The sequence below is a fragment of the Diabrotica virgifera genome, chromosome 9, assembly GCF_917563875.1.
Source record: "Diabrotica virgifera virgifera chromosome 9, PGI_DIABVI_V3a".
NCBI lineage: Eukaryota > Metazoa > Arthropoda > Insecta > Coleoptera > Chrysomelidae > Diabrotica > Diabrotica virgifera.
Genome location: NC_065451.1, coordinates 54,671,408 through 54,695,828, shown reverse-complemented (window position 1 = coordinate 54,695,828; position 24,421 = coordinate 54,671,408). Strand labels below are relative to the sequence as shown.

The window sequence follows — 24,421 nt, the reverse complement described above, 5'->3', positions numbered from 1 at the left end:
CCTTTAAAATGGGCAATATTAAATCTCGAATACATTTAAAGTAAGCGAGGTTAGCGAGATATGCTGCAAAAATTGATGACTAATGTATTTTAAGAAAAAATGAGAAGTTTATTTAACCCCTCATCCACTAGAATTTAAATGCATCGTTTTTCTTCTGAAATACTTTTTACTATAGTGTTATTTCTATGTTCACACAGTTGGAAGGGTTTAAAATGAATGGTTTTTGAAAAAAAAATAAGATCAAATTATAGAGCACATTTTTAAATTTTGTAACTTGAAAATTATAAGAGATACAGTAATGAAAAATAAAAAACAAAATTTTTATCTAAAAAACCCTACATTTTCATACCCTATCTTATTTTCGTATCTCTTATCAATTTTGAGTTACATGGAGAAAAAGAAAGATTTTTAAGAAAATTTAAAAATGCGCTCTATAATTTGATCTTATTTTTTTCAAAAACCATTCACTTTAAACCCATCCCACTTTTTGAACAGATAAATTACACTATAATAAAAGGTATTTTAGAAAGAAAACGATGCATTTAGATTCTAGTGGATGAGGGTTTAAATATACTTCTCATTTTTTCTTTAAATACATTAATCATCAATTTTTTTTGCAGCATATCTCGCTTAGTTTGAATGTAATCGATATTTAATATTTCTCATTTTAAAGATCTTTTCAAGCACTACACAAGGTGTTGGTAGCATTATACACCTAAAATCAACCGTTTCTCTCTTATTTCAAGTTGAATACACCGATTTGAGCATGCACAAAACGAAACAAACTCTTTTCACCTACCATATGTCATTTTCTATTATAACTAGAAGATTTATAAAGAAACGAATCTCTTTGATTTTTTATAACCTACAAAAATGTTTTATATAGTTTTTTTAGTTAGATGCATAGTTTTTAAGGTAGGTATTCGTAAAAAACCGTTCGAAATAAAAAAATGTCGTTTTTCAATGAAAATGGCCAATTTTAAACCACAAATAACTCAAAAAGTATTGAGTTTAAAAAAAAATTATAGAACACTTTTTGCCTAGAATTAGGTTCTCTAGCCATTTACATAGTTATTTTGACCAAAAAATTTTATACCTCCTTGAAGGGGGGCGGGGGGGGGGACCTCCACTAAGATAAAAAGCGCCATAGTTTATAGGGTAGACTTTATTTCTTGAGCTATTTCCTACTTATGTGAAAATATCAACTAAATCGATGTAGTAGGATGGAATTCGGAGCCAAATACCCTCATGGACTGTCCTAAGACTGTTTTTTATATTCAGAGTGCTGAGTTAACCATATTATTTTTAAACAAACTGGAACATGAAGTAAAAACCACTTCTATGTAAAAGGTATATTTACTATATAGTAAATATACCTTTTACATAGAAGTGGTTTTTACTTCATGTTCCAGTTTGTTTAACTATAAGGTATACAGCCAATCCAGGGAACTACCCCTTTTTAGTTCATATTATTTTTGTCTAATATTCATTTTTACAATCTGACCATTTTAAAAGTACTAACCATTTCTGACAACCTTAATATTTTGTAGGATATCTCAGCCATTCCTCATTGCAGAACTTTTAAAAGTGTATGAGTCCAAGCAGCTAGATGAAGAAAGAAGTGAAATCTACCTGTATGCTTCTTTAATCGTCCTAACTTCCTTTGTAGCAGCCAACATGGGGCACAACTTTAATTTAAGACTTATGCAGTTAGGTACTCACTTATGCATACATGTTTACACTTAGTACACTGGACCTGACCACTATACGTACGTACGATATCCAAGGGATTCCAACGATCCAATTCTATTATGAAATACTTCACACCCAAGAGGGCAGCACCAACACAAACAAAAATCAAACTCGAAGGACTACATACGGAATCCACGGAATACTTATACAGGAAAAGAATATCAGAGAAGATTGCTGAGAATGGAATATTAGAAAACGATAACATCGATGAAAGCTGGCACAAACTCAAAGATAATATAATCAACGCTGCAACAGAATCACTTGGAGAGAGAAAAGTAACGAATACTCACATATTAAAGAAGAAAACCCCGTAGTTTAGGAAGTGAAGATAAAATGTGAAGAAAAGAAGAAAGCCTTTTTACAATACAGAACAAAACAAACACAACAGGCATACAACCACTACAAACGAATCAGAAACGAAAGGAATACTTTAGTGAGACAAATAAAAAGGGAGCACTGGCAGAGTTTCTCAAAACAAATGGAACACGACTTCTACGGAACACAAAAAGAAGTATGGAGAATTATCGGAGGGCAAAGAAAGGAGATGAACGAATTAATAAAAGCGAAACACATTCAAAAGGAAACATGGGCAGACTACTTCCGATCTCTATTTGCTAAAGGCGACGATAATGAACCACCAACACCTGAAGTTACGACAAACGAAGAAATAAACATCGAGGAGGGAGAGTAAAGGAAGCATTAAGAAAATTAAAAAATAGAAAATCTCCAGGAGAGGACAGAATATCGAACGAACTCCTAAAGTTCGGAGGACAAGATCTAACTAAACAACTATTAAAACTAATACAAAAAATAATGGAACAAAACAGACAATACCACAAGAATGGAGATCAACCATCCTAATACCTCTCTTCCAAAAAGGAGATAAATCGGACCCGGATAATTACAGAGAAATTAACTTATTAAACACAACATTAAAATTAACAACCAAAGTGATAAAAACAAATTGAATGAAATTATACCATTAGCAGAAGAACAACAAGGTTTTAGGTCGGGAAGGTCATGCACTGCCGCTATATTTATAATTCAAGAGAAATCGTTGGAATACAACAAACCGGCATATTTATGTTTCGTGGACCTTAAGAAAGCATTTGACACGGTCACATTAAAGGACGTTATCCATTTGATATACTCGAGAGAGGTACCTCTAGGAATAATTAAAACGATCGTAAACATCTACCAGAACAACACCATAACAGTAAAAGTAGAAGATGAACTAACTGACTAAATTGAAGCCGGCAATAGGATAAGACAGGGTGATTCATTGAGTCCTTTATTGTTCAACCTGATCATGGACGAAATAATAAAAAAAATAGGAACTAAAAAAGGATACCAAATGGGAGAAAAACAACTTAAAATAATCTGCTATGCGGACGATGCAATACTACTCTCTCAAAGTGAATATGATTTACAACGTATGCTGCACCAATTTAACATAACCGCCAGAAAATTTAACATGTTAATTTCCCCAAAAAAGACAAAATGCATGGTTATAACAGCAGATCCAATAAGATTTAAATTGGAGCTGGAAGGCCAGACAATAGAACAAGTGATGGAGTTTAAATACCTAGGCATCACACTATCTAGCTACGGAAGGCTCGAAGCAGAAGTGGAAAATCAAGTGAATAGAGCAAACAGAGCCGCAGGTTGCCTGAATGACACAATATGGAGAAATAAAAATATCGGAAAAGAAATGAAAGGCAGAATTTACAAAACAGTCATCAGACCAATAATGACATACGCGGCAGAAACACGACCCGACACAGAGAGAACAAAAAGATTGTTCGAAACAGCGGAGATGAAAACCCTTCGAAAAATCGATGGTAAGACTCTATGGGACAGAGCTAGAAGTACAGACGGAGATGCAAGGTGTATAACATTAATAACTGGGTAACAAACAGAAAAATAGAATGGAATGACCACATAAGCCGAATGACAAAAAATATGATAGTCAGGACAGCGAGAGACGGTTCCCCAATCGGAAGACGATCAGTGGGAAGACCACAAAAACGATGGAACGACAACTTACTAGAGGCACATTGAAAAAACAGACAGAGTCATGTCTATACAACAAGAAGAAGAAGAAGATATTCAAAGAAAAGCTTTTCTGTAAGTGGATTGAACATATTGTGAACAAAACCAAACCAGATTACTCATCAAAACTATCTTCTGGAGACTGTGAAAACAAAATAGAGAAGGGAAGTAATTTTGAATACCATCAAAACAAAAAATTTAGAATATCTCGGACATATTACACGTGGAGAGAGGTACAACTTGCTCCAATTGATTTATTGATTATGCAGGGAAAGATTAGAACTATAAGTAGCAAGTTTAGTATGTACTATCCGTTGCAAGATAATTCGGATGGAATTCCGACAAAATATGTAGTTTTTTTACATATTTTGTCAGAATTCCGTCCGAATTATCTTACAACGGATAGTACTAGTAAGAAGCAGTAGAAGACATGTGTCATATGTCAACTGACAACCTGGTAATCCAATCTCTTCACAGCTGACGTGCAGGTACTGTTTGAGGTGGTTGGACTATGCTATCTAGATTGGTCAGGTCTAGCTGTAATCTTGCCAGGTCTTGACTTATACTCAGTGTCATATTTCAGGTATGCAAATGCGTGTGGCATCATGCTCCCTCATATACAGAAAAGCTCTAAAATTAAGCAAGTCTGCTTTGGCTGAAACTACGATAGGACAAATGGTCAACTTGCTTTCCAACGATGTGTCCCGATTTGACTTGGCTGTTTACTTTTTCCATAACATATATATAGGGCCGATAGAAATATTAATTGTTATGTACTTATTGTACGTAAATGTGGGAGGAGCTGCATTAGCAGGAGCTATAGTATTATTATTGTTTATTCCATTTCAATGTAAGTATAACCATGAAGTTCGTATTTAACCCATTAGCGCCCACGAGATCTGATTTTAAGAATAAATATATTTTTCATTGGGTATTTATTAGTAATATTATTTTTAACAAAATTTCAAATGTAATTTATTTGAAAAAAAAAAATAGAATTACTTAGATATAGATATGTACCCAAATGAGTACACTGGGCACTATAGCGCCTTAATAAATAATGTAACAGAAAAAATTATTGAATGAAAAGTTAAAAAAAAAATCACTCTCAATACAAAGAGTCATACTACACTTTTCACAGCTCCATCTGGCTCTTTGATGACACTGAGCACACCTTAATTGTTTCATAAGTTTTTTTGGAAAGTGTCATTCTTCATGTTTCCTAACGGTAGACATAATATTTCCGGATGATGCAATACTAATCTCTCAAAGTGAATATGATTTACAACGTATGCTGCACCAATTTAACATAACCGCCAGAAAATTTAACATGTTAATTTCCCCAAAAAAGACAAAATGCATGGTTATAACAGCAGATCCAATAAGATTTAAATTGGAGCTGGAAGGCCAGACAATAGAACAAGTGATGCAGTTTAAATACCTAGGCATCACACTATTTAGCTACGGAAGGCTCGAAGCAGAAGTGGAAAATCAAGTGAATAGAGCAAACAGAGCCGCAGGTTGCCTGAGTGACACAATATGGAGAAATAAAAATATCGGAAAAGAAATGAAAGGCAGAATTTACAAAACAGTCATCAGACCAATAATGACATACGCGGCGGATACACGACCCGACACAGAAAGGACAAAAAGATTGCTCGAAACAGCAGAGATGAAAACCCTTCGAAAAATCGATGGTAAGACTCTATGGGACAGAGCTAGAAGTTAATTTTATAAACATTGATTTGGCTTTACAGCCTAAATAAACTTCATTTAAGTCTTGTAATTCACATTTAACGATTTTAAACCGCTCATTCCACCATGATGTTCCACCAATTTGTACTACTAAGTTTTTGTCCATTGCGGGCCTAAGCACTTTTGTTCTCGTAATCTTTTTAACCGCAATCCCAAAGGTACATCTTCTATCTTCATCAGTTACAACTTCCTCATCAGTGAGCATATCTGGGTCTGGAAGTATAATACCAATATCCACCTCAAATCGCGAATTAGAAGCATGAATATCTTCTAATACTGAAGGTAAACCTTCATATTTCTTTTCATACAAATTTCGAACACTAATACTCGCAAAATCATCTACAGATGCCATTTATCTGTAGCAAAATTGTAAAATATCAAAAATACTCCCATGCGCCCATTGTACTCATATGAGTTCACCTAAATTTAACAACAAATAAATCACGTTATAATTAAAATTCTGAAAAATTAATCACTTAAGCCCTTTACTAAACTTATTATAAACTAACGTAATCTATTTGATGACAAAAAGAAGTAAATGAGAGGAACATACTGTAAATTTATGAAGTTGATGTTGAGCAAATAAAAACGCACGTATTGACTTCATAAACAGTAAATAAAAACTAACAAACCAGATGAATCATTCAACGATATCTGTTAAGGTTGTCGTCTTAACGGTATTTAATTTCCTGTAATTATGAAGAATTGCAACTATTTTATTGTATATAACACTAGTATGTCAAAATAGCAGCTGTACTTAAAGGAGTACAGTGGGCGCTAATGGGTTAAAGTACCATATGTTACGATACTGGGTTATTGCAGTGAAATTGGTTTTGTATAAAAAATTTAGATTTTAAGGGTTCTAGCAAGATCCTGCTTCTCATTCCTTGAGCTCTTATCAGAGCGTGGTATCACTCTAAATATTATTCCCTTGCTTTCTCAATTGGCTGAGAGATGGACCTCTCTGTAGACATTCTCCAACGATAGTATTCATTTGGTCTGCCCATCATGTTGGAGATCTTTCTCTTGGTCTCCGGTCTTCTACCTTTCCTTCTAGTACCAATAGTTGCATGGTCCCCTTTCTTCTGGCTATGTTTCCTAATAGGGGAGTCAAGATAGAACGAAAAGATACATTGTTTCGGAATAATTCAAACAAGCTCATATTTTTCTAAAACTTTTTTTGTTGGTTTATATACATGTTAAAGTAAAAAGTTCTACTCACAGATTTTGCCGCTAATTGTTTATTAATTGTTTAAACAATAACAATTGTTTTGTATAAATAATTTTAAAAATATCGTTGAATTCATCATTTTACTTTGATCAAATATGTTTCTGTTTTGTTTTTGATTATGCTGAATCCGAATATGGCATTACAATTCGAAAATTCTTATACAGTAGCTCTTATACAGTATGTCTGCGTAGCTAGGATCCATATGGGAAACTTTTTTATTATCAATTTTACGAAAAGAAATTTTTCTCCATAAAATGCTCTGCATTGCCTAAAATCTAAAACTCAACCATCAGATATCAAATTTTATCAATTTTATACGAGTTATGTCAACAATATGAATTTCGATAAAGAATAAAGTACCTATATATTCCAGAATAATAAAAATTGATATTATGAAAAGTTATTTGGAATTAAAAACAATGTTTTAATATACAAATACATCCTTCTAATTAAAAAACAAGAATGTGTGTGTACTTTGTACGCACGTAAGAAGTTATACTTCTACTACATATTATGTGATTTTTAAGACTATACCAAAAATTTAAAAAAATAAAAGAATAAAACGCACACAAACACATTGAAAAATGCCACAAAGAAAAAATGATTTCTGGACGATAATAATTGTTGGCAAAAATTTTAAATACGCATTTGCTGAAAAAAAATGATATAACAAATATACTTACAATCATAATATGCATAAAAAAATAAAAAAATAAAACTTGCATCGGGAATTGAACCCTTGAATTGCGTGCCGCTTTGACTCGTAATCGAAGCGTAGACTCACTTGTCCAATCGCACATTATTTATCATGTGGAAAAATACGGTAACTGAACGTTTTACTGTTTGACAATTGTTTTGAAAATTATGTAGTTTAAATTTTGTGGAAGAAAATATAAAAATATAGCAAAACAGTAAGAAAACAATATATTAGATGAAGATTGGTAGAACTTTTGTTGGTAATCAAATTAAGTATGTAAATCAAAGCATTACATACCTACTAGATAAATAAATCTACGCCAAAAAATCATAATTTAAAAATAAAAATCGAACCTAATTTGGGATTTCTCTCTAAAATCCGCATTCTTGAGAAAATAAATGTATGTATTTCAACCTAATCCAAATGTATAATTACAATATGATTATAATAAAAACTAGGTACTTACCAAATTAGAATGAGTTTTCCTTGTCCAAAATAGTCCAAAAGTCCAAAAATATAGGTATATGAAAACTATTTAAAAAGGCATTATAACTATTAACTAACTTTTGTTTGTTGTTTCTTTTCACACAAATTTTAAAACGCAACAACCATAAATAATCTAACTACAGCTGTGCCACAGCCACCATATTGAATAATTTTTGACATGTCATTTGAACATCCAATCAGAACAAAGTTATAATGCGCATGCGCCCGGTCGCTAGGTTTTCCCATATAAAAATTTACCCTCTATCGCCGGTAAAGAAGTATAACTTCAAAAAATCATTTTTTTCTCAAATTACGCGATACCCATCATCATTTTATTACATTTATGATACCTATTTTATTATCAATTTTACGCAAAAAAGTTATTCTTCATAAAATGCTCTACCTGGTCTAAAATCTAAGATACAACCATCATATATCACACTTTTTCAATTTTATACGAGGTATGTAAAAAATATGAATTTCGCTTAGCAGTTAAGTGCCCACAATTTTTCAATTAGAAGGATGTAATTGAACATTGAAACTTAGTTTTTAATTCCAAACAACTTTTCTTAATAACAATTTTCGATATTGTGAAATTTAAAGGTACACTCTTGAGTGAAATTCATATTTTTTTATATACCTCGTATAAAATTAATAAAATTTGATATCTTATGGTTGCATCTTAGATTCTATACGATGCAGAGTATTTTATAAAGAATAACTTTTTTTCGCAAAACTGATAATAAAAAAATTATCAATAGGTTCCAATTAACGCAGACATACTGTATAAGAGCACAAAAAATTTTTTTGTTGCACATTTATTATTGTTGAAGCCTATTATTAAATGTATTTTAGGTAAGTTTTACAGAAAAAAGTTTTAATCACTTTGTATAAACATTTATTTAGCAGGTAATTTTCGGTTTTTGTATTACATTTTTTTATCTTTCTTAATTTTTTCAAAAATAAATTGTTTATTTAATTTCTAAAGTAAAATAATTCAGTGCATTTTAAAGATTACATCCTAAGCTTAAAAAAAAACACCTATAAAATTGTAATAAATCTGTTCAAACTTGAGTAATATCGTCTTAAAATGGAAGTAATTCTGTAAAACTACAAAGTGTTCAAAAATTACATTTTTTGAGACGTCGTATAATTTGAATTAAATTTTTGAGATTTTTTTTGCAAGGAACATCATTAGTAAGATGTTTAAAAGGTAAGTTGTGCAAATCTGAGAGTTCTATAAGTAAAATTGTATTATTTACATTTTTGAATCATTTTTAAACAAAATTCATGTAAGTCTCACTTTGCGCCCACACCATACTTATGCCCATACATTTTATTTCTTTTTATTATAACCATAAGATAGCTTAACTGTTATTCTTTCATCTACAGTTTGTAAAATTTTATTTGATCCATTAGTTAAAGAATTACGTTAAAATAACTCAACCGTGCACTTCTCTGAACGCTAGTTTACAGTGCGCCAATGTTTGTGAGAAGGGTGACTTTAGCGTTACAAATAAAAAATTATAGAAGCTATAGATTTAATTTTAGAAAAATCTTTCTACAAAAAAATGTTTTTTTTGTAAAATTTTCTGAATTTTTCAATGGTCAAGTCAGTTTTTTTCTAAAATTTATATTTTCGGATTTATTTAAAAAATCATTTAATTTCGCAGTTCATTTGTTTAATACAAAATGAAGCACCCACTTCTCGAGTAGAAATTTTTGATATGTTGTTTATTAAACATTTCTTAATGAAATTACAAAAAGTTCTATCTTTTTTCCGATTTTTTTCCGAAGTGAAAATCTATATGCACACCACTATAAGTAATGTAGGTATATGTTCGGTTTGCTCTTTTTAATAGCTTGTCGTTTATATGAAGCTCTTCCAGAATTGGCAGGTTGGTTCTGTGTTCTATCCATACGCGGAGAATTCTTCTGCAAACCTACATTTCGAAGGCTTCGATCTTACTTCTATCGAATTTTTTGAGAGTTTATGTTTCAACTGCGTATGTAGCAATGGGGAAAATAAGGGCCTTGGCCAACCTGAGTTTAGTATTCCTTGATATTTTTCGGTTTTGTTCTTGTGTTAATTATTTTAATTGTTGCGGTTCGGGCCATTGGTAGTCTATGCTTGATTTTTTAGGAGCAATCATCATTGATGGATATTGGGGACGCCAAATATGCAAATATTATGGGGGTGATTTCATTTCAAATTACTCAATTTTGGATCAAAAAAACTTTTGGATCTCCGACTGTCTGAAATTAGCATCTGCGGGATGTAGAGATAAAGCATTTAAGGTCGAATTGTCTTCTTCTTCTTCTTCTTCTTTTTTGTTTCTGAAAATGATATTTTAAGCGATTTTACAGTGATTTGGTATTTATTTAAACAAATTTGCATTTTATATCGTAAAGTATCAATGGAAAACATAATATTTTAATTGAAGGGACTCAAAATATGGCATTGTAACAAGTTATTTTGACTCAAAACAAGTTTTTGATAAAATTTTATAGTGTAGAAAACATTAAAATACCGTTTTTACATTTTTCTCCACTCCCAAAAATACATCATAATCGATTTGGCTGAAAATTTGCCCACAGATAGCCAAAACATAGGATTTTAAGTGGTTAGAAGGATTTAAATTATATCACAATACCGAAAAAGTTACATGCAATATCATAGTCAAAAATATAGTCGTCTACTGTAAGTACAATTAACTCAGAAAATATCGACCTCACGACAAAAATTGTAATAATTGTAAACACGATTTATTTGGAACAATTTCAGTTCCTACCATTTTTGTCGAAAAGTTAAAAATGGCGAAGATATTGAGCAAAAACGGTTCTCCTTTAAAATCAAGATGGCGGCTAACGTAACGGAGGAATTCATTCGCGATTTGAAATTTAGGATCTTATTGATCCCTATAAAGATTAGAAAAATAAAATTTTGGGCAGCTCGGCATGCAAGGTCAAATGCTATCCCGACTGGACTAATATACTTTTGCGTCCTTATATTATAGCATGTAGCTTTTTTGGCTAGCTTTTGTAGCAAAGATAGGACTGAAGATGAATTACAGTAAAACAAAAACCATGACCAATCAACAAGAAGAACTAATAATTACAGTGGCACAAACAAGAATAGAACAAATAAAAGAGTATATATATCTAGGACAAACAAGAGTCTTCAATCAATGTATATTCCCTCTTCATAACGAGGTACATTAGGTGTCCCATGAAATTCCTATTGAACTATAACGCTCTATAACGAGGCATATTTGGTTACAACGAGGAAAATTGAAATCGAAGAATACGTGTCTTTACCTGTTTTTAGCGTTGTAATGGTCATAAATAAATAAATGTCCCAACTGCCTGTACATAGAAATGCTCAACATCTGTCTTATTATCGAGGCCAGTGCTGTAATAAACTCGGCCACCTGTAATAAACTTTTGCCTGTTTATCGACCGATATTGAATATTATAGGAAATTTACAATTTATGACGGCGAAGTCTCATTGTTTACTGTTCAGGTTGACCATCGACACCTAATAAACTACGTAAGAGGCATCAAAACAAGGCATCATATTGTTGTTTGATATAACGAGATCCGCTTAAAACGAGATAATTAGTCCACCATTTCAGTTCTCGTTATAGAGGGAGTCTACTGTAGTTTAAACCATCTAAAAACCCTAGTTTGAACCCTGTTCTGAGAAATTATTCATACATTTAAATACTAGACCAAGTTTTTAAATGGAAATGTCATGGGTACCACAAAAGTTGCGCCTCTCTTTAAAACCTGTTTGAAAAGAATACAGTGCTTGCAAAGCCCTGCCTTCAACTTTGGCGAGCAGACTAACCATGAGTATGTGTCGAACCAAGTTTTTAGTTTAAAATCTTAAAAAGGAGCCCCCTTTATTTTTGCAGATTTAGAATCCTTATGAAGAATAAGTCACATATATTCCAAACATTTTTAGAATCGTTGATAGATGGCGCAAATTAATCGCATTTTCCGATTATAGCGCTATCCGTCAACAATTCTAAAAAAAGTTTCGAATAAATTTTACTTAATTTTTGAGGAGGAAACTCAATCTGCAATAAAAAACGGGGGTTCCTATTTAAGATTTTAAAGTTAACTCTCACCCCCACCTCCAGAGTGTGGAATGAAAAATCCTGTTTGGTGTCATTCTACAGATTTTTGAAAAATATTAAACACGTGTTTTTTAGATTTTCATTTGGAAGTATATTTCTCGAGATATTAGACCGTTTCTATAATTTGGCTATGGTATCACGATATATCGTTTTTTCCGATTATAGCGCTCTCTATCCACAATTCGCAAAATAGCTTGAATAAAATTTGCTTATTTTTACAAGGAAAATCCAAATCTGCAACAAAAATTAGGGGTTCCATTTAAGATTTTAAAGTTACCCCCCGCTCCACACCCAGGGGTTGAAGTGGTGGACTTGTTTAGTGTCATCGCATAGATTTTTGAGAAATATTTAACACATATTTTTCAGTTTTTCGATCCGATGTTCATTTCGCGAATTATTCGACCTTTCCGCTACTTTTGAGACACCCTGTCTATAACACTCATTCGTCATGAAAGATCACCTGTTTTTCATTTAAATAAAATTGTTCTGTTCATCATAATGTACACTTTAAAATAATCTACTTACTAAAAAAATACTTTTGCAAATTAAAATTTGACTAACTATGTTCAATCAATTTTAAAAATTATTTTTCAATATGAATTTATTTCTGCTTATGAAGATGGTTCTATTCGGTGTACACAAAACTTAATATAGAAAACAAAATATAATCACTTCACAGATTTTACACTTTATCTTTATAGTGCCAGTTCTTTAAAGACAAATGGCTCATTAGTGATTATCGGTCAGAGATCGGTTTTCTTGTTGATATGATTTTCTTTGCAGTATTATAAATGATTCATTTAATTTGTAATTTTGGGTGTCGATTACAGTATATATTATGTTCCCACGTTTCTAATCTCTTTCAATGTTTTCGTTAATAGCATACCGTGACTGTGCGAAATGTGTATTATGCACATTCCATATAGACCGCTGTCGCAGACACACAAATTTTCTGTTAAACTATTAATTACCCAATATGTGAATTTTTTTATTAATAAATAATATGTTGTTTCCAATTTATCTCTCAAAATTATCCAATAATTTTTTGACAAAAATACGTTTATGTAATATAAATTTAATTTTTGTTCTTTCCCGAAAAGCTAGGGGGGCCACGCCCCCCCCCGCCCGTGTGTATGGGCGCCTATGGCTCTCAGACATGGACGTTTACAAAAGAAAATATGGAAAAAATAGCAAAGACAGAAAGATCCATGGAAAGACACATGCTGAAAATTAAACTATCAGACAGGAAAAGAAACGAATGGATCCGTAACAAAACAAAAGTGAAAGATGTCTCAACCCAAGTAGCAAAGTTTAAATGGAAGTTCGCCGGACACACCCTACGGCAGAAAAATGAAAGATGGACTAAGACGATTATACATTGGAGACCGTGGAACCACAAACGAAAAAGGGGAAGGCCACAAATGCGATGGTCAGATGACCTGAAGAAGCACACTGGGTCAAAATGGATGCAAATTGCCCAAGATAGAGAGGCATGGAAGAAGGAAGAGGAGGTCTATATCCAAGGATGGATGTTTAGGGCTGATTAGATAGATACGAGCTTTTCTGGTAATGTAATATAATTCAGATCCTTCTAACTACTTAAAGTCCTATATTTTGGGAATCGAGAAAAATGCAAAAAACGGTATTTTAACGTTTTCTGCACTATCAAATCAAATAAGATCAAAAACTTGTTTTGAATCAAAATAACTTGTTATAATGCCATATAATGACAATTTTGAGTCCCTTCTGCTAAAATATTATTTTTCCATTTATACTTTACGATAGAAAATGCAAATTTCTTTAAATACACACCAAATCACTGTAAAATCGCATAAAATACCATTTTGCGAAAAAAGAAGAAGAAGACTTTTTGACTTTAAATATCTTATTTTTACGTCCCGCAGAAGCTATACACCAAGTTTCAGAAAAATCGGAGATCTAAAAGTTTTTGCCTGAGTGATTTAACATGGAATGTACCATAGTAAATTATTCAAAAACACAAAGATTGTGCTGGGCAGGTCACCTTATAAGAACTGATAATGACAGAACATCTAGTAGAACGTTTAGCTGAACTATGGTGGGACGTCGACCACTAGGAAGACCAAGGAAGAAGTGCACAGACGAAGTGAGAATCGATTCTAAAGAATGGATAAATATATTGAGGGTGGGTAATTGGAATAACCACAACTGTGAAACTTCGCGACACGGCAGGTTAAATTAAAGTGAACAGAAAAGTTCGACAGGGAGACACCATTTCGTCTAAACTTTTTACAGCTGTCCTTGAATTTGAATACGCAATGGAATCATTATCCTTGGATCAAAGACGCATTAATATTGATGGCGAAAGATTGACGCACTTTAGATTCGCAGATGACATCGTTCTGATCACCGGTGAGCAATGCATACGCTTGAAGAAATGGCACAAGCTACATCAATAGTAGGTCTCCGAATAAATAAGCAAAACTCAAATAATGACAAGCGCTTGAAACATCAGAATAGACGACGCCGACATAAGAGAATGTGTATAAATATCTTGGACATAAAAATTGGAGAGAACAACCAAACGTACGAGATACAGTGTAGAATAGGTTTGGGCTGCGTTTGGTAAGGTACGGGAAATATTTAAAAAAATGATATGCCCATATGCCTGAAGAGAAAAGTGTATGAACAGTGCTTATTGACGATGATAACATACGGAGCAGAGGCCCTAACATTAATGAAAATGTCAGCAGAAAATCTATAAGTGACCCAGAGGGTCATAACCAGAGCCATGCGAGGAATCAAAAGGAGAGACAGGATACCAAATAATACCAACAGACAAAGAACAAATATCATAGACATCGTAGAACATGTAGCAAAAAAGAAATGGAGATGGGCAGGTCATGTGGCAAAAACACCGAACGGCAAGTGGACTAGAAGATTATTGGAATGGCGAAAACTGGCAGACAAACAAACGAATCAGAGGTCAACCACCAACGCGCTGGAGTGACGATATAAAGAGAACTACCGGGAACTGCCTGATGGTAGCTCAAAACAGGGAGACGTGGAGAAACTTGGAGGAGGCCTATTTTCAGCAGTGGATGATAACGACTAGATGATGATGATGCATTGGAGGAGAGCAGCAAGGGACAGATATATTTGGAGGCCGATTATGGCAGAGGCCATTACCCGACTTAGGCTGTAGCGCCATAGAAGAGAGAGAAATATGCCAATCTGTCTTCTACTTAGTGGTGATAGTATACAGCCCTGTCTAGTTCTTTTCTTTGTTTTGGACGCCTTTGAATATACAGTCGAACCCGCTTATTAGAGTACCGGTTATAGGAATATCCCGGTTTATGGAATATAAATTCGAGGTTCCGAAACCTTTCCATTTATTCCTTAATAAATTTATCCGTTTATTGGAATACGTATTCATAAAACAATACCTCTTATTAGAATAATATTTTTCAGATCGACGAATAAATTTTTACCTACAATTTCGAATTTCCTAAAAATTTAAATTATGTCTTGTACTATGGTTTCTCGCCAAGGGCTTCGAAGGCCTGTAGTGCTGTTTTATTTATAAAATTTTTGGGTTTGTCAGATAGGTAATAAATATTTTATTGCGTTGTTATGAGTACCAATTCAATCGTTTACCGACAAATCCAGTCGTAAAATAATTTCCTTTGTCTAGAAACTATACATATTGCCACCCAGTTGCATGTTATAAAATTTTTAAGAAACAGTTCGCCCATCCTAATCGCTTGTAAAGTTAGAAAACGTTTTCGGGATGGCCAAACCATTGTAAATTTTTCTAATTTATACAGTGAGCACATAAAGGTTGGAATAAATTCATTTTCTCGAGAATGGACGATTTTGGAAAAAAATCCCGAAATACGTCAATTTTTATTTTTAAATTACGACTTTTTGGCGTATAATCATACTAGTGACGGCACCACCTGGGCGTGATGACGTCATCGATGATTTTTTTAAATGGTAATAGGGGTCGTGTGATAGCTCATTTGAAAGGTATACAGGGTGTCCAAAAAAATTTTTTTGAATTATATTTATTGACATAAAAAGAAGAATGCATGTAATTTATTTAATTCAAAATATATTTTACTGCTCTCAGAAAACAAAAAACAATGTTTATTTGAAAAATATTCATTGCTTTTCGCTTAAATTAAATGTTCAAACTGTCAAGAGGAAGGTGGGTGGCTGTTTTAATATTGAATTTAAGCAAAAAAATATTTATTTGTCAAATAAACATTATTTCCTGTTTTCTGATAGCAGTAAAATGTATTTTGAGTTAAATAAATTACACATATTCTTCTTTTTATGCCAATAAATTAAATTAAAAAAAAATTTGGACGCCTTGTATAAATAATTAAATTAATGTTTATATAACTGAATAGAGAATTGAATTACCTTTCAAATGAGCTATTACACAACCCCTATTCTCATTTAAAAAAATCATAGATGACGTCATCACGCCCAGATGAGTGACGTCACTAGTATGATATACATATATGCCAAAAAGTCGCAATTTAAAAATAAAAATTGACCTGTTTCGGGATTTTTTTTCCAAAATCGTCCATTCTCGAGAAAATGAATTTATTCCAACCTTTACGTGCTCACTGTATAATTCAGAGGAACAAAAGTGACTAGTATTTTATGTAACAAAAAAACAAGCTACAATTACCGATTATTTTTCAAGACTAAATAAGTAGTTTTCTTATTAAGTATATTATGTATTTTAATACGAAAATATTTACATAATCTATATATTGCATACATTTCATATTAATTACTGTATGCATCCACATACTATAATGTAATTTGGTTTTTTAATAAATACGTTACGCTATTGTATTATTGACATTAAAAGACCTAAAACCATATTAGTCCAGAAAGCCACTGCGCATCCGCTAGGAAAAATATTCTAATTCGGATTTTTTGCACAATCTTACTCAAAAAGGACTCCTTTTAACAAATGTGCATGTTGCCAGGACCAAAAGATGGTCAAAAATTTTTTAAACGTTTTTTTTTGTTTTTATCCTAAAATTATTTTTTTACATGTAAAAAAGTTTTTTTTAGGTTTTTTGGATCATTCCAAATAGAAAAGGTCTTTAGTGACTTTTCTCTAAAAATGATAGTTTTTGACATATCAGCGATTAAAAATTGAAAAATTGCGAAATCGGCCATTTTTAACCCTCAAAAACTATGTGAAAAACTGAAAATTTGAATGTTGCCAAGGTAGGTAGATATTCTTTAAACATCGATTGATGAAATCCCGAAGAGTTTTTTGCCATACAATATTCAAAACTCCTTTGTTTTTTAATTGCTAATCAAGTGTGCGCGACACTATTTTCCACCGACAGTATGGTGCAAATCAAAGGAATAAATTCGTTATTTCGTAAACCGGCGACTTTAAGAAAAAATCCCGAAATAGGTCGATTTTTATTTTTAAGTTATGATATTGTGGCATATATGGTATACTAGTGACGTCATCCATCTGGACGTGATGACGTAATCGATGATTTTTTTAAATGAGGATAGGGGTCATGTGCTAGTTCATTTGAAAGGTTCTTCAATTATCTATTCAGTAATAAAAACATTTACATAATTATTTATACAGGGTGTCCAAAAAATTTTTATTAAATTAAATTATTCGACAAAAAAAGAAGTAGAAGGACACCCTGTATAAATAATTATGTAAATGTTTACATTACTGAATAGAGAATTGAAGAACCTTTCAAATGAGCTACCACATGACCCCTATTCTCATTTAAAAAAATCATCGATTACGTCATCACGCCCAGACGGATGACGTCACTAGTATACCATATATGCCACAATATTATAACTTAAAAATAAAAATCGACTTGTTTCGGGATTTTTCCTTAAAGTCGCCAGTTTACGAAATAACGAATTTATTCCTTTCATTTGCACCATACTGTCGGTGGAAAATAGTGTCGCGCACGCTTGATTAGCAATTAAAAAACAAAGGAGTTTTGAATATTGTATTGCAAAAAGCTCTTCGGGATTTCATCAAGTAATGTTTAAAGAATATCTACCTACCCTGGCAACATTCAAATTTTCAGTTTTTCACATAGTTTTTGAGGGTTAAAAATGGCCGATTTCGCAATTTTTCAATTTTTAATCGCTTATATATCAAAAACTATCATTTTTAGAGAAAAGTCACTAAAGACCTTTTCTGTTTGAAATGATCCAAAAAATCTAAAAAAAACTTTTTTCCATGCAAAAATAATAATTTTAGGAAAAAAAACAAAAAAAATTTTTGACCACCTTTTGGTCCTGGCAACATGCAAATTTGTTAAAAGGAGTCCTTTTTGAGTAAGATTGTGCAAAAAATCCGAATTTTTCCTAGCGGATGCGCAGTGGCTTTCTGGACTATATACATATACATAATATTAACATAGTATGTACATACTATGTATTATTATGTATATTCGGTAGGTACACTTATTACGGCTAGCCACCATTGATTGGTTATTACAATATCTCGGTTATAAGAATATTTTTGCTTGGCACGAAGGCTATTCCAATAAGCGGGTTCGACTGTATTCCGTATACTTTAACTTTGGCTTAGTCTTTTATCACAGAGATTCCTTATTAGGTTAATTAGGTGGTTAGGTACTCCCATATTTTCCATTATACTTCAGAGGTATACCATTTTAGTAATCCTTGAATCGAAAGCCTTTTAGTAATCCTAGAAACAGAGCAGCCCTGCTATATTGTGTTCCCTCGCTTTTCCTATTATCTGTCGGGTATCAATAGAGAGTTATTGCCAACGTCTTTTCAGTCCGCCTGTAATAAAAGATCCTTTATTTTGACATATAAGCATGCGCAGTATTGCGTCTTTTATTTTTGTCCTTTAATACAATACAGGCCGCCTGTATTTAAGGAAAATTAGAGGACACCTTTCTTTTAATAAAAGTTCCTTTATTTTGACATAACGTGTCAAAAATGTGAAGAAAAGTCTAACTTCACGTGTATTTTGAATTTATCTCGTCGCTTCTTTGGATTGATAATTTATGTATTGTGGGATTGATATTTGATTAAACCAATTAAACTTTCATCATTAAAGCGTATGTTGGGTTTTATTTATTAAAAAGAACCCTAAGTAATATTCTCAGATATAGATTATTGATGTTTTGACCCAAAGGAATATAAAAAAGAACATTTTATTGAAGCTTGACTGATTACAAAAAGTTATAAAAAGGAATATTATGTAAATAATTTTAAAGTGTTACTAATTACAATGATCAGACATAGAATATCATTAACTCATTTAAATTCAATATATTTTACAATTTTGTATAGAAATAAATATAGATATAAGAGGTAATTTCAATAAGTTTTAATGAAGGTTAGGATTTGTTAAAATTCTAGATTCAAAATAGAGTTCAATTCAATAGATATATAACAACAGGTTAACAAAATAAAACAAAGGTTCAAGTATTTATTTTTGAAAATTTAATCTTTTATTGATTAGAATCTATAAAGTTTTTAATCCAAAGTATTAACACTTTCATTTTCATGTCACCTTCTTTTTTTGGTTCCTATCCGTTTCGAATGTTGGAAATCATATTAGCAATCATAACCTTGCTAGCTGCGATTCGAAACAGTTCCATTGATATTCTCCCTCTACTGGGTCTTCGCTTACCTTTGACTCTACCTTGCAATATGTACTGCAGCAAGGAGTAATAATGCTGATTTCTCATTTGTGTCCCAGATACTGAAATTTTATGTTTAATGGTAAACACAATCTCCAATTCTTTCTTCATTCCTCCTAGAACCTCCTTGTTCGTGATCCATTTCATGCCATCGGTATTTGTTTATTTAAACACAGCCAAAAAAATAAATAAAAAACCACCATAAAGCTTAATTCTTCTATTATATTTTTGTCTATCGGGAAGTTTATCTGGCAGATTAGATATTAGAGGTCTTTTCATTTCCAGATAACTAATTATTGGGAAGTTTATATAACAGTATAATTAGTATCTGTGTTTTCAGCTCCGGATAACTAGTTAACGGGAAGTTTTTCTCTGTCAGGTATCTATTAGTATCTAATCTGTTAGATAGACTTCCTGATAACTAGTTATCCAGAGGTGAAAAGAGAGCCATAGTGGATCGTAATGAACATATTTTAAACGATAAAATATCAAACACCAATATCATGTATATATTTATAAATGTATTATATAAAACCTGCTAATGATCATAAAATACTCAAAATCAGTCACCAATATAATATTAATATTTATTTATAAATTTATTAACAAACTGCGGTCCAATAAAAATAAAATTAGTTTAAACTAGCTTTAAATGTCGAACAATATTTTTATACAAACACACACAATTTAGTTGCATTAAATTAGCTCCTGGTTGAAAATGTACTGCCACAGCTTCTATATCAATATCAACAGCACACTCATTTGCCAGTATTTCAACGTTTTTTCTACTATCTACTGCAATATTATGTAAAACTGAACAAGCTGATATTATTCTTTGAACAAAAGGTAACTTGCATCTCATTACATATGTTAAAATGGGAAATCTCTTCAAAATACCAAATGTTCTTTCAATAACAATTCTTGAAGGGATTTGTGATTGATTATAAAACACAACTTCTGTCTGAATATTCTGCAATGGTGTCATTATGTAGTTGTAGTTGAGGACTGGATATCCACTATTCCCTAATAATATATTCTGCAGAAATTCCCCATTTTATATACCCATAAAGGAAAAGTATTTATAAACTCCTAAAATAGTATTTCCAATTGCACTTCCATATTATTGAACGATGAGTATTATGGGATATTGTTGTTGTCTAAACATCTTTAAATAATAAAATAATTAAATTTAACGTTTTACTCTTTTCAATTATCTTATGTTAATTTTTATCAACGAATGGAATTTTATAGGTTATTTTTATATTTACAAAAGACAAAAATATTTCATGTCATTTGTCAAAATAAAAGATTCCTTAACTGCGTTTGCTCTACCACTCTTTTAGACCCGTCCTATATTTGTCCTTTATTAAAGTATCCTGTAATAAAGGATCCTTTATTTGCCGGTGGCAATAACTCTCTAATATCTGCTCACCAGTTCCTTTTCCTGGTACGAATCCGCATTATTCTTCGGTTATCTCTGGAAATAAAAAGTTCTTTAGCTGTTCATTGATTATATTTTATGTAGAAGGATTTTACTGGCATGAGAAATAAGGACATGACGAATTAATATTCGGTGATAATAACAATAAAATAAAAAAGATACTATATATTCCTAATATTTTGTGTGCTGTTATACAGTGTGCCAATTTGAAAAGTTGCCACCCCCTATAATTTGGTCCCTATGGAAAATCTAAAAATATACAAAAACACGTCAAATTTATTTGTGAGGGGGACATTTTTTAGACCAGTTTTCAACTAAATTACATCAACCCTCTAGCGGAGGCGGACACTACCCCAAAATCTTTAATGGAAAGGGGGGTTGAGTGATACCTCATTTTAGAGGTCATTCAATTACCTTTTCAAAAATACCACATACCTTATATTTATTTTCAGTACTTTTGGAAAAATCTTGGACTCAATACTCTAAAAAAATTTTGGAGTTCTGAACTCGATATGTACTTAATATCTTTACGGTTTTACTTGATTTTTTCCAAAAATACTCCAAAAAAATACTCGAAGTACTCCAATACCCAAAAAAATTCAATTTGAAGTTCAATACTCCAAAAAAAGTTTTGGAGTTCTGAACTCGATACTTAATATCTGTATGGTTTCACCTGATTTTTCCAAAAGTACTGAAAATAAATGTAATGTATGTATGTGGTATTTTTGAAAAGGTAATCGAACGATCTTTAAAATGAGGTATCACTCAACCCCCCTTTATATTAAAGATTTTGGGGGTTGTGTCCGCCCCCATTAGAGGGTTTATGTAATTTAGTTGAAAAGTGGTCTATAAAATGTCCCCCTCACAAATAAATTTGACGTGTTTTTGTATATTTTTAGATTTTCCATAGGGACCAAATTATAGGAGGTGGCAACTTTTCAAATTGACACCCTATACAGGGTGTCCAAAAACTCTACCGACAAACGAAAACAGGAGATTCCTCAGATGATTTTAAGACAATTTAACCCAATTCACCTAGTCCGAAAATGTTTCCTAAGGGAGCTAGAGCTCTTTGAAGATGGCGTCTTTTAATTAGTTTTTCTTAAATACCTGCAAAACGCTTGCATTTATAAAAACGAAAAATGGTACGTATATTTATCTTCCAAAGATACATCGATTCCATCCATTGTGAATTTCCAGTACCGGTCATAGGCGTCCGTTTTGGGTAGGGCAACGGTTATTTTATCGCATAACTTTTTTATCTTTAATTTTTCAACATTTTTGACACTGGATTATTAAATTATGAGGTATTCTAGTACTAAAAGGTACTCTTATTTTAAGTCGATAGAATACACCGGTTTCTAGAAAAATCGATTTGAAAATTTTTCGTGTTTTGAATTTCAAAAAAAAAAAATTCAAAAAGAAACTATTTAGAAAAACGAAAACTGGTACGTTTATTTATATTCCAGAGATGAATCGATTTCATTAATTGCGAATTTCTAGTACCAGTCTTATGCGTCCGTTTTGGGTAGGTCAATGGTTATTTTATCGCATAACATTTTGTCTTTAGTTTTTAAGCATTTTTGACACTAGATTATTAAATTATGAGGTAGCTAGTACTTAAAGTTACTCTTGCCTTAAGTTGGTAAAATACACCGTTTTTTCTTTAAACATTTTTTTAAATACTTTTTGAAATTCAAAAACGAAAAATTTTCAAATTGATTTTTCAAGAAAACGGTGTGTCCTAAGGACTTAAGACAAGAGTACCTTTTAGTACTACAATATTTCACAATTGAAATAATCCAGTGTCAAAAATGTTGAAAAGTTAAAGGCAAAAAAATTATGCGATAAAATAACCGTTAACCTAGCCAAAACGGACGCCTATGACCGATACTAGGAATTCGCAATGGATGGAATCGATTTATCTTTGGAAGATAAATACGCATACCAATTTTAGTTTTTCTAAATATAAGCCTTTTGGAGGTATTTAAGAAAAACTAATTACAAGACGCCATATTCAAAGAGCTCTAGCTCGCTTAGGAAGCATTTTCGGACTAGGTGAATTGGGTTAAATTGTCTTAAAATTATCCGAGGAATCTCCTGTCTTCGTTTGTCGGTAGAGTTTCTGGACACCCTGTATATTATGTGCTTGTTATATATTTTTGTATGTTCTTTCTCACCCGTTATACTCATTTATTAGATGACTCGATTCATGCACAATTCAAATTTAAAACCACTTTTTTGAAAAGTATCTTGCTGGGGTCTGGCTCCAAAATAAAATGAGCTCTCCAGCTGAATATAGGTATCATCAAGCCAATAACCTTAATTAAAAATTATTTAGTGTAATATGTAGTGTAATATAGTACCTATTTTGTTTTCAGCTTGGTTAGGTAAGAAGACATCACAATTTAGGCTTCAAACTGCCAACAGAACTGACGAGAGAGTAAGACTGATGAACGAAATTATAGCGGGAATACAAGTAATCAAAATGTACACTTGGGAACAACCATTTGCTAAATTAGTAGAATTTTCTAGGAAGTAAGTATCTTAATATTGTTTGGCTATTAAGTTGCGGTTTATTTAAGTTGATACTTTTGTTAGTTAACACCGTTCTGAAGTTATTTTCTTGTAGCATCTTAATACGATCTAAGTAAGCCACCATTTATTCTGGAAAATAAATTTATTTTGACGTGAAGTCACAATTTCATTTGGTTGTGATTATCTCGATATATTATTTACCATTTAATTTAGTATGTCTATTGTCATCCATACTTTATTTGCTTCCTTTTAGCAGTATTCAATCACTTTTTCCGTTGTATCCGTATATTAATAATCTTTAAACCTTCTACCCTCTCGGGTGTAGGTATTAACATGTGCTCTGTTAACAGTGCACAAATCTCTTCCATTGCTTCCTGCCCTTTGGGCTCAAGCTTCCCCCTTGTCTTACACCTTCAGTTGTTCTGAACTGGTCGGATATCATATTTTTACTTATCACACGGTTTTTAGTGTCTCTGTATGTTTCTGTTGTTGTTCTGAAGCTATTTTCTTGTGGCATTTTTACAATTTTAACTATTTAGAATGGGAAATAAGCCACAATATTATTAAAAAATGATTTTTATTAACGTTTCGACGCCCAAATCGGGTGCCGCTGTCAAAATACAAAATACTATTAACATAAACAAAAA

General features: G+C 32.0%; 1 protein-coding gene across 4 annotated transcripts in view; it reads left to right on the top strand.

Annotated features, from left to right (window-relative positions):
• LOC114330915 (ATP-binding cassette sub-family C member 4) overlaps positions 1–24,421 on the top strand; it is a 242,880-nt gene that overhangs the window by 167,432 nt on the left and 51,027 nt on the right. For 3 of the 4 annotated variants that reach the window (XM_050660979.1, XM_028280354.2, XM_028280353.2), the window contains exons 4-6: positions 1,551–1,714; positions 4,388–4,654; positions 23,618–23,774. In XM_050660979.1, coding sequence (XP_050516936.1) covers positions 1,551–1,714; positions 4,388–4,654; positions 23,618–23,774 — 588 coding nt within the window. Of the gene's footprint in view, positions 1–1,550; positions 1,715–4,387; positions 4,655–23,617; positions 23,775–24,421 lie in introns of those variants that run through there. The other variant, XM_050660980.1, reaches the window with a different exon arrangement.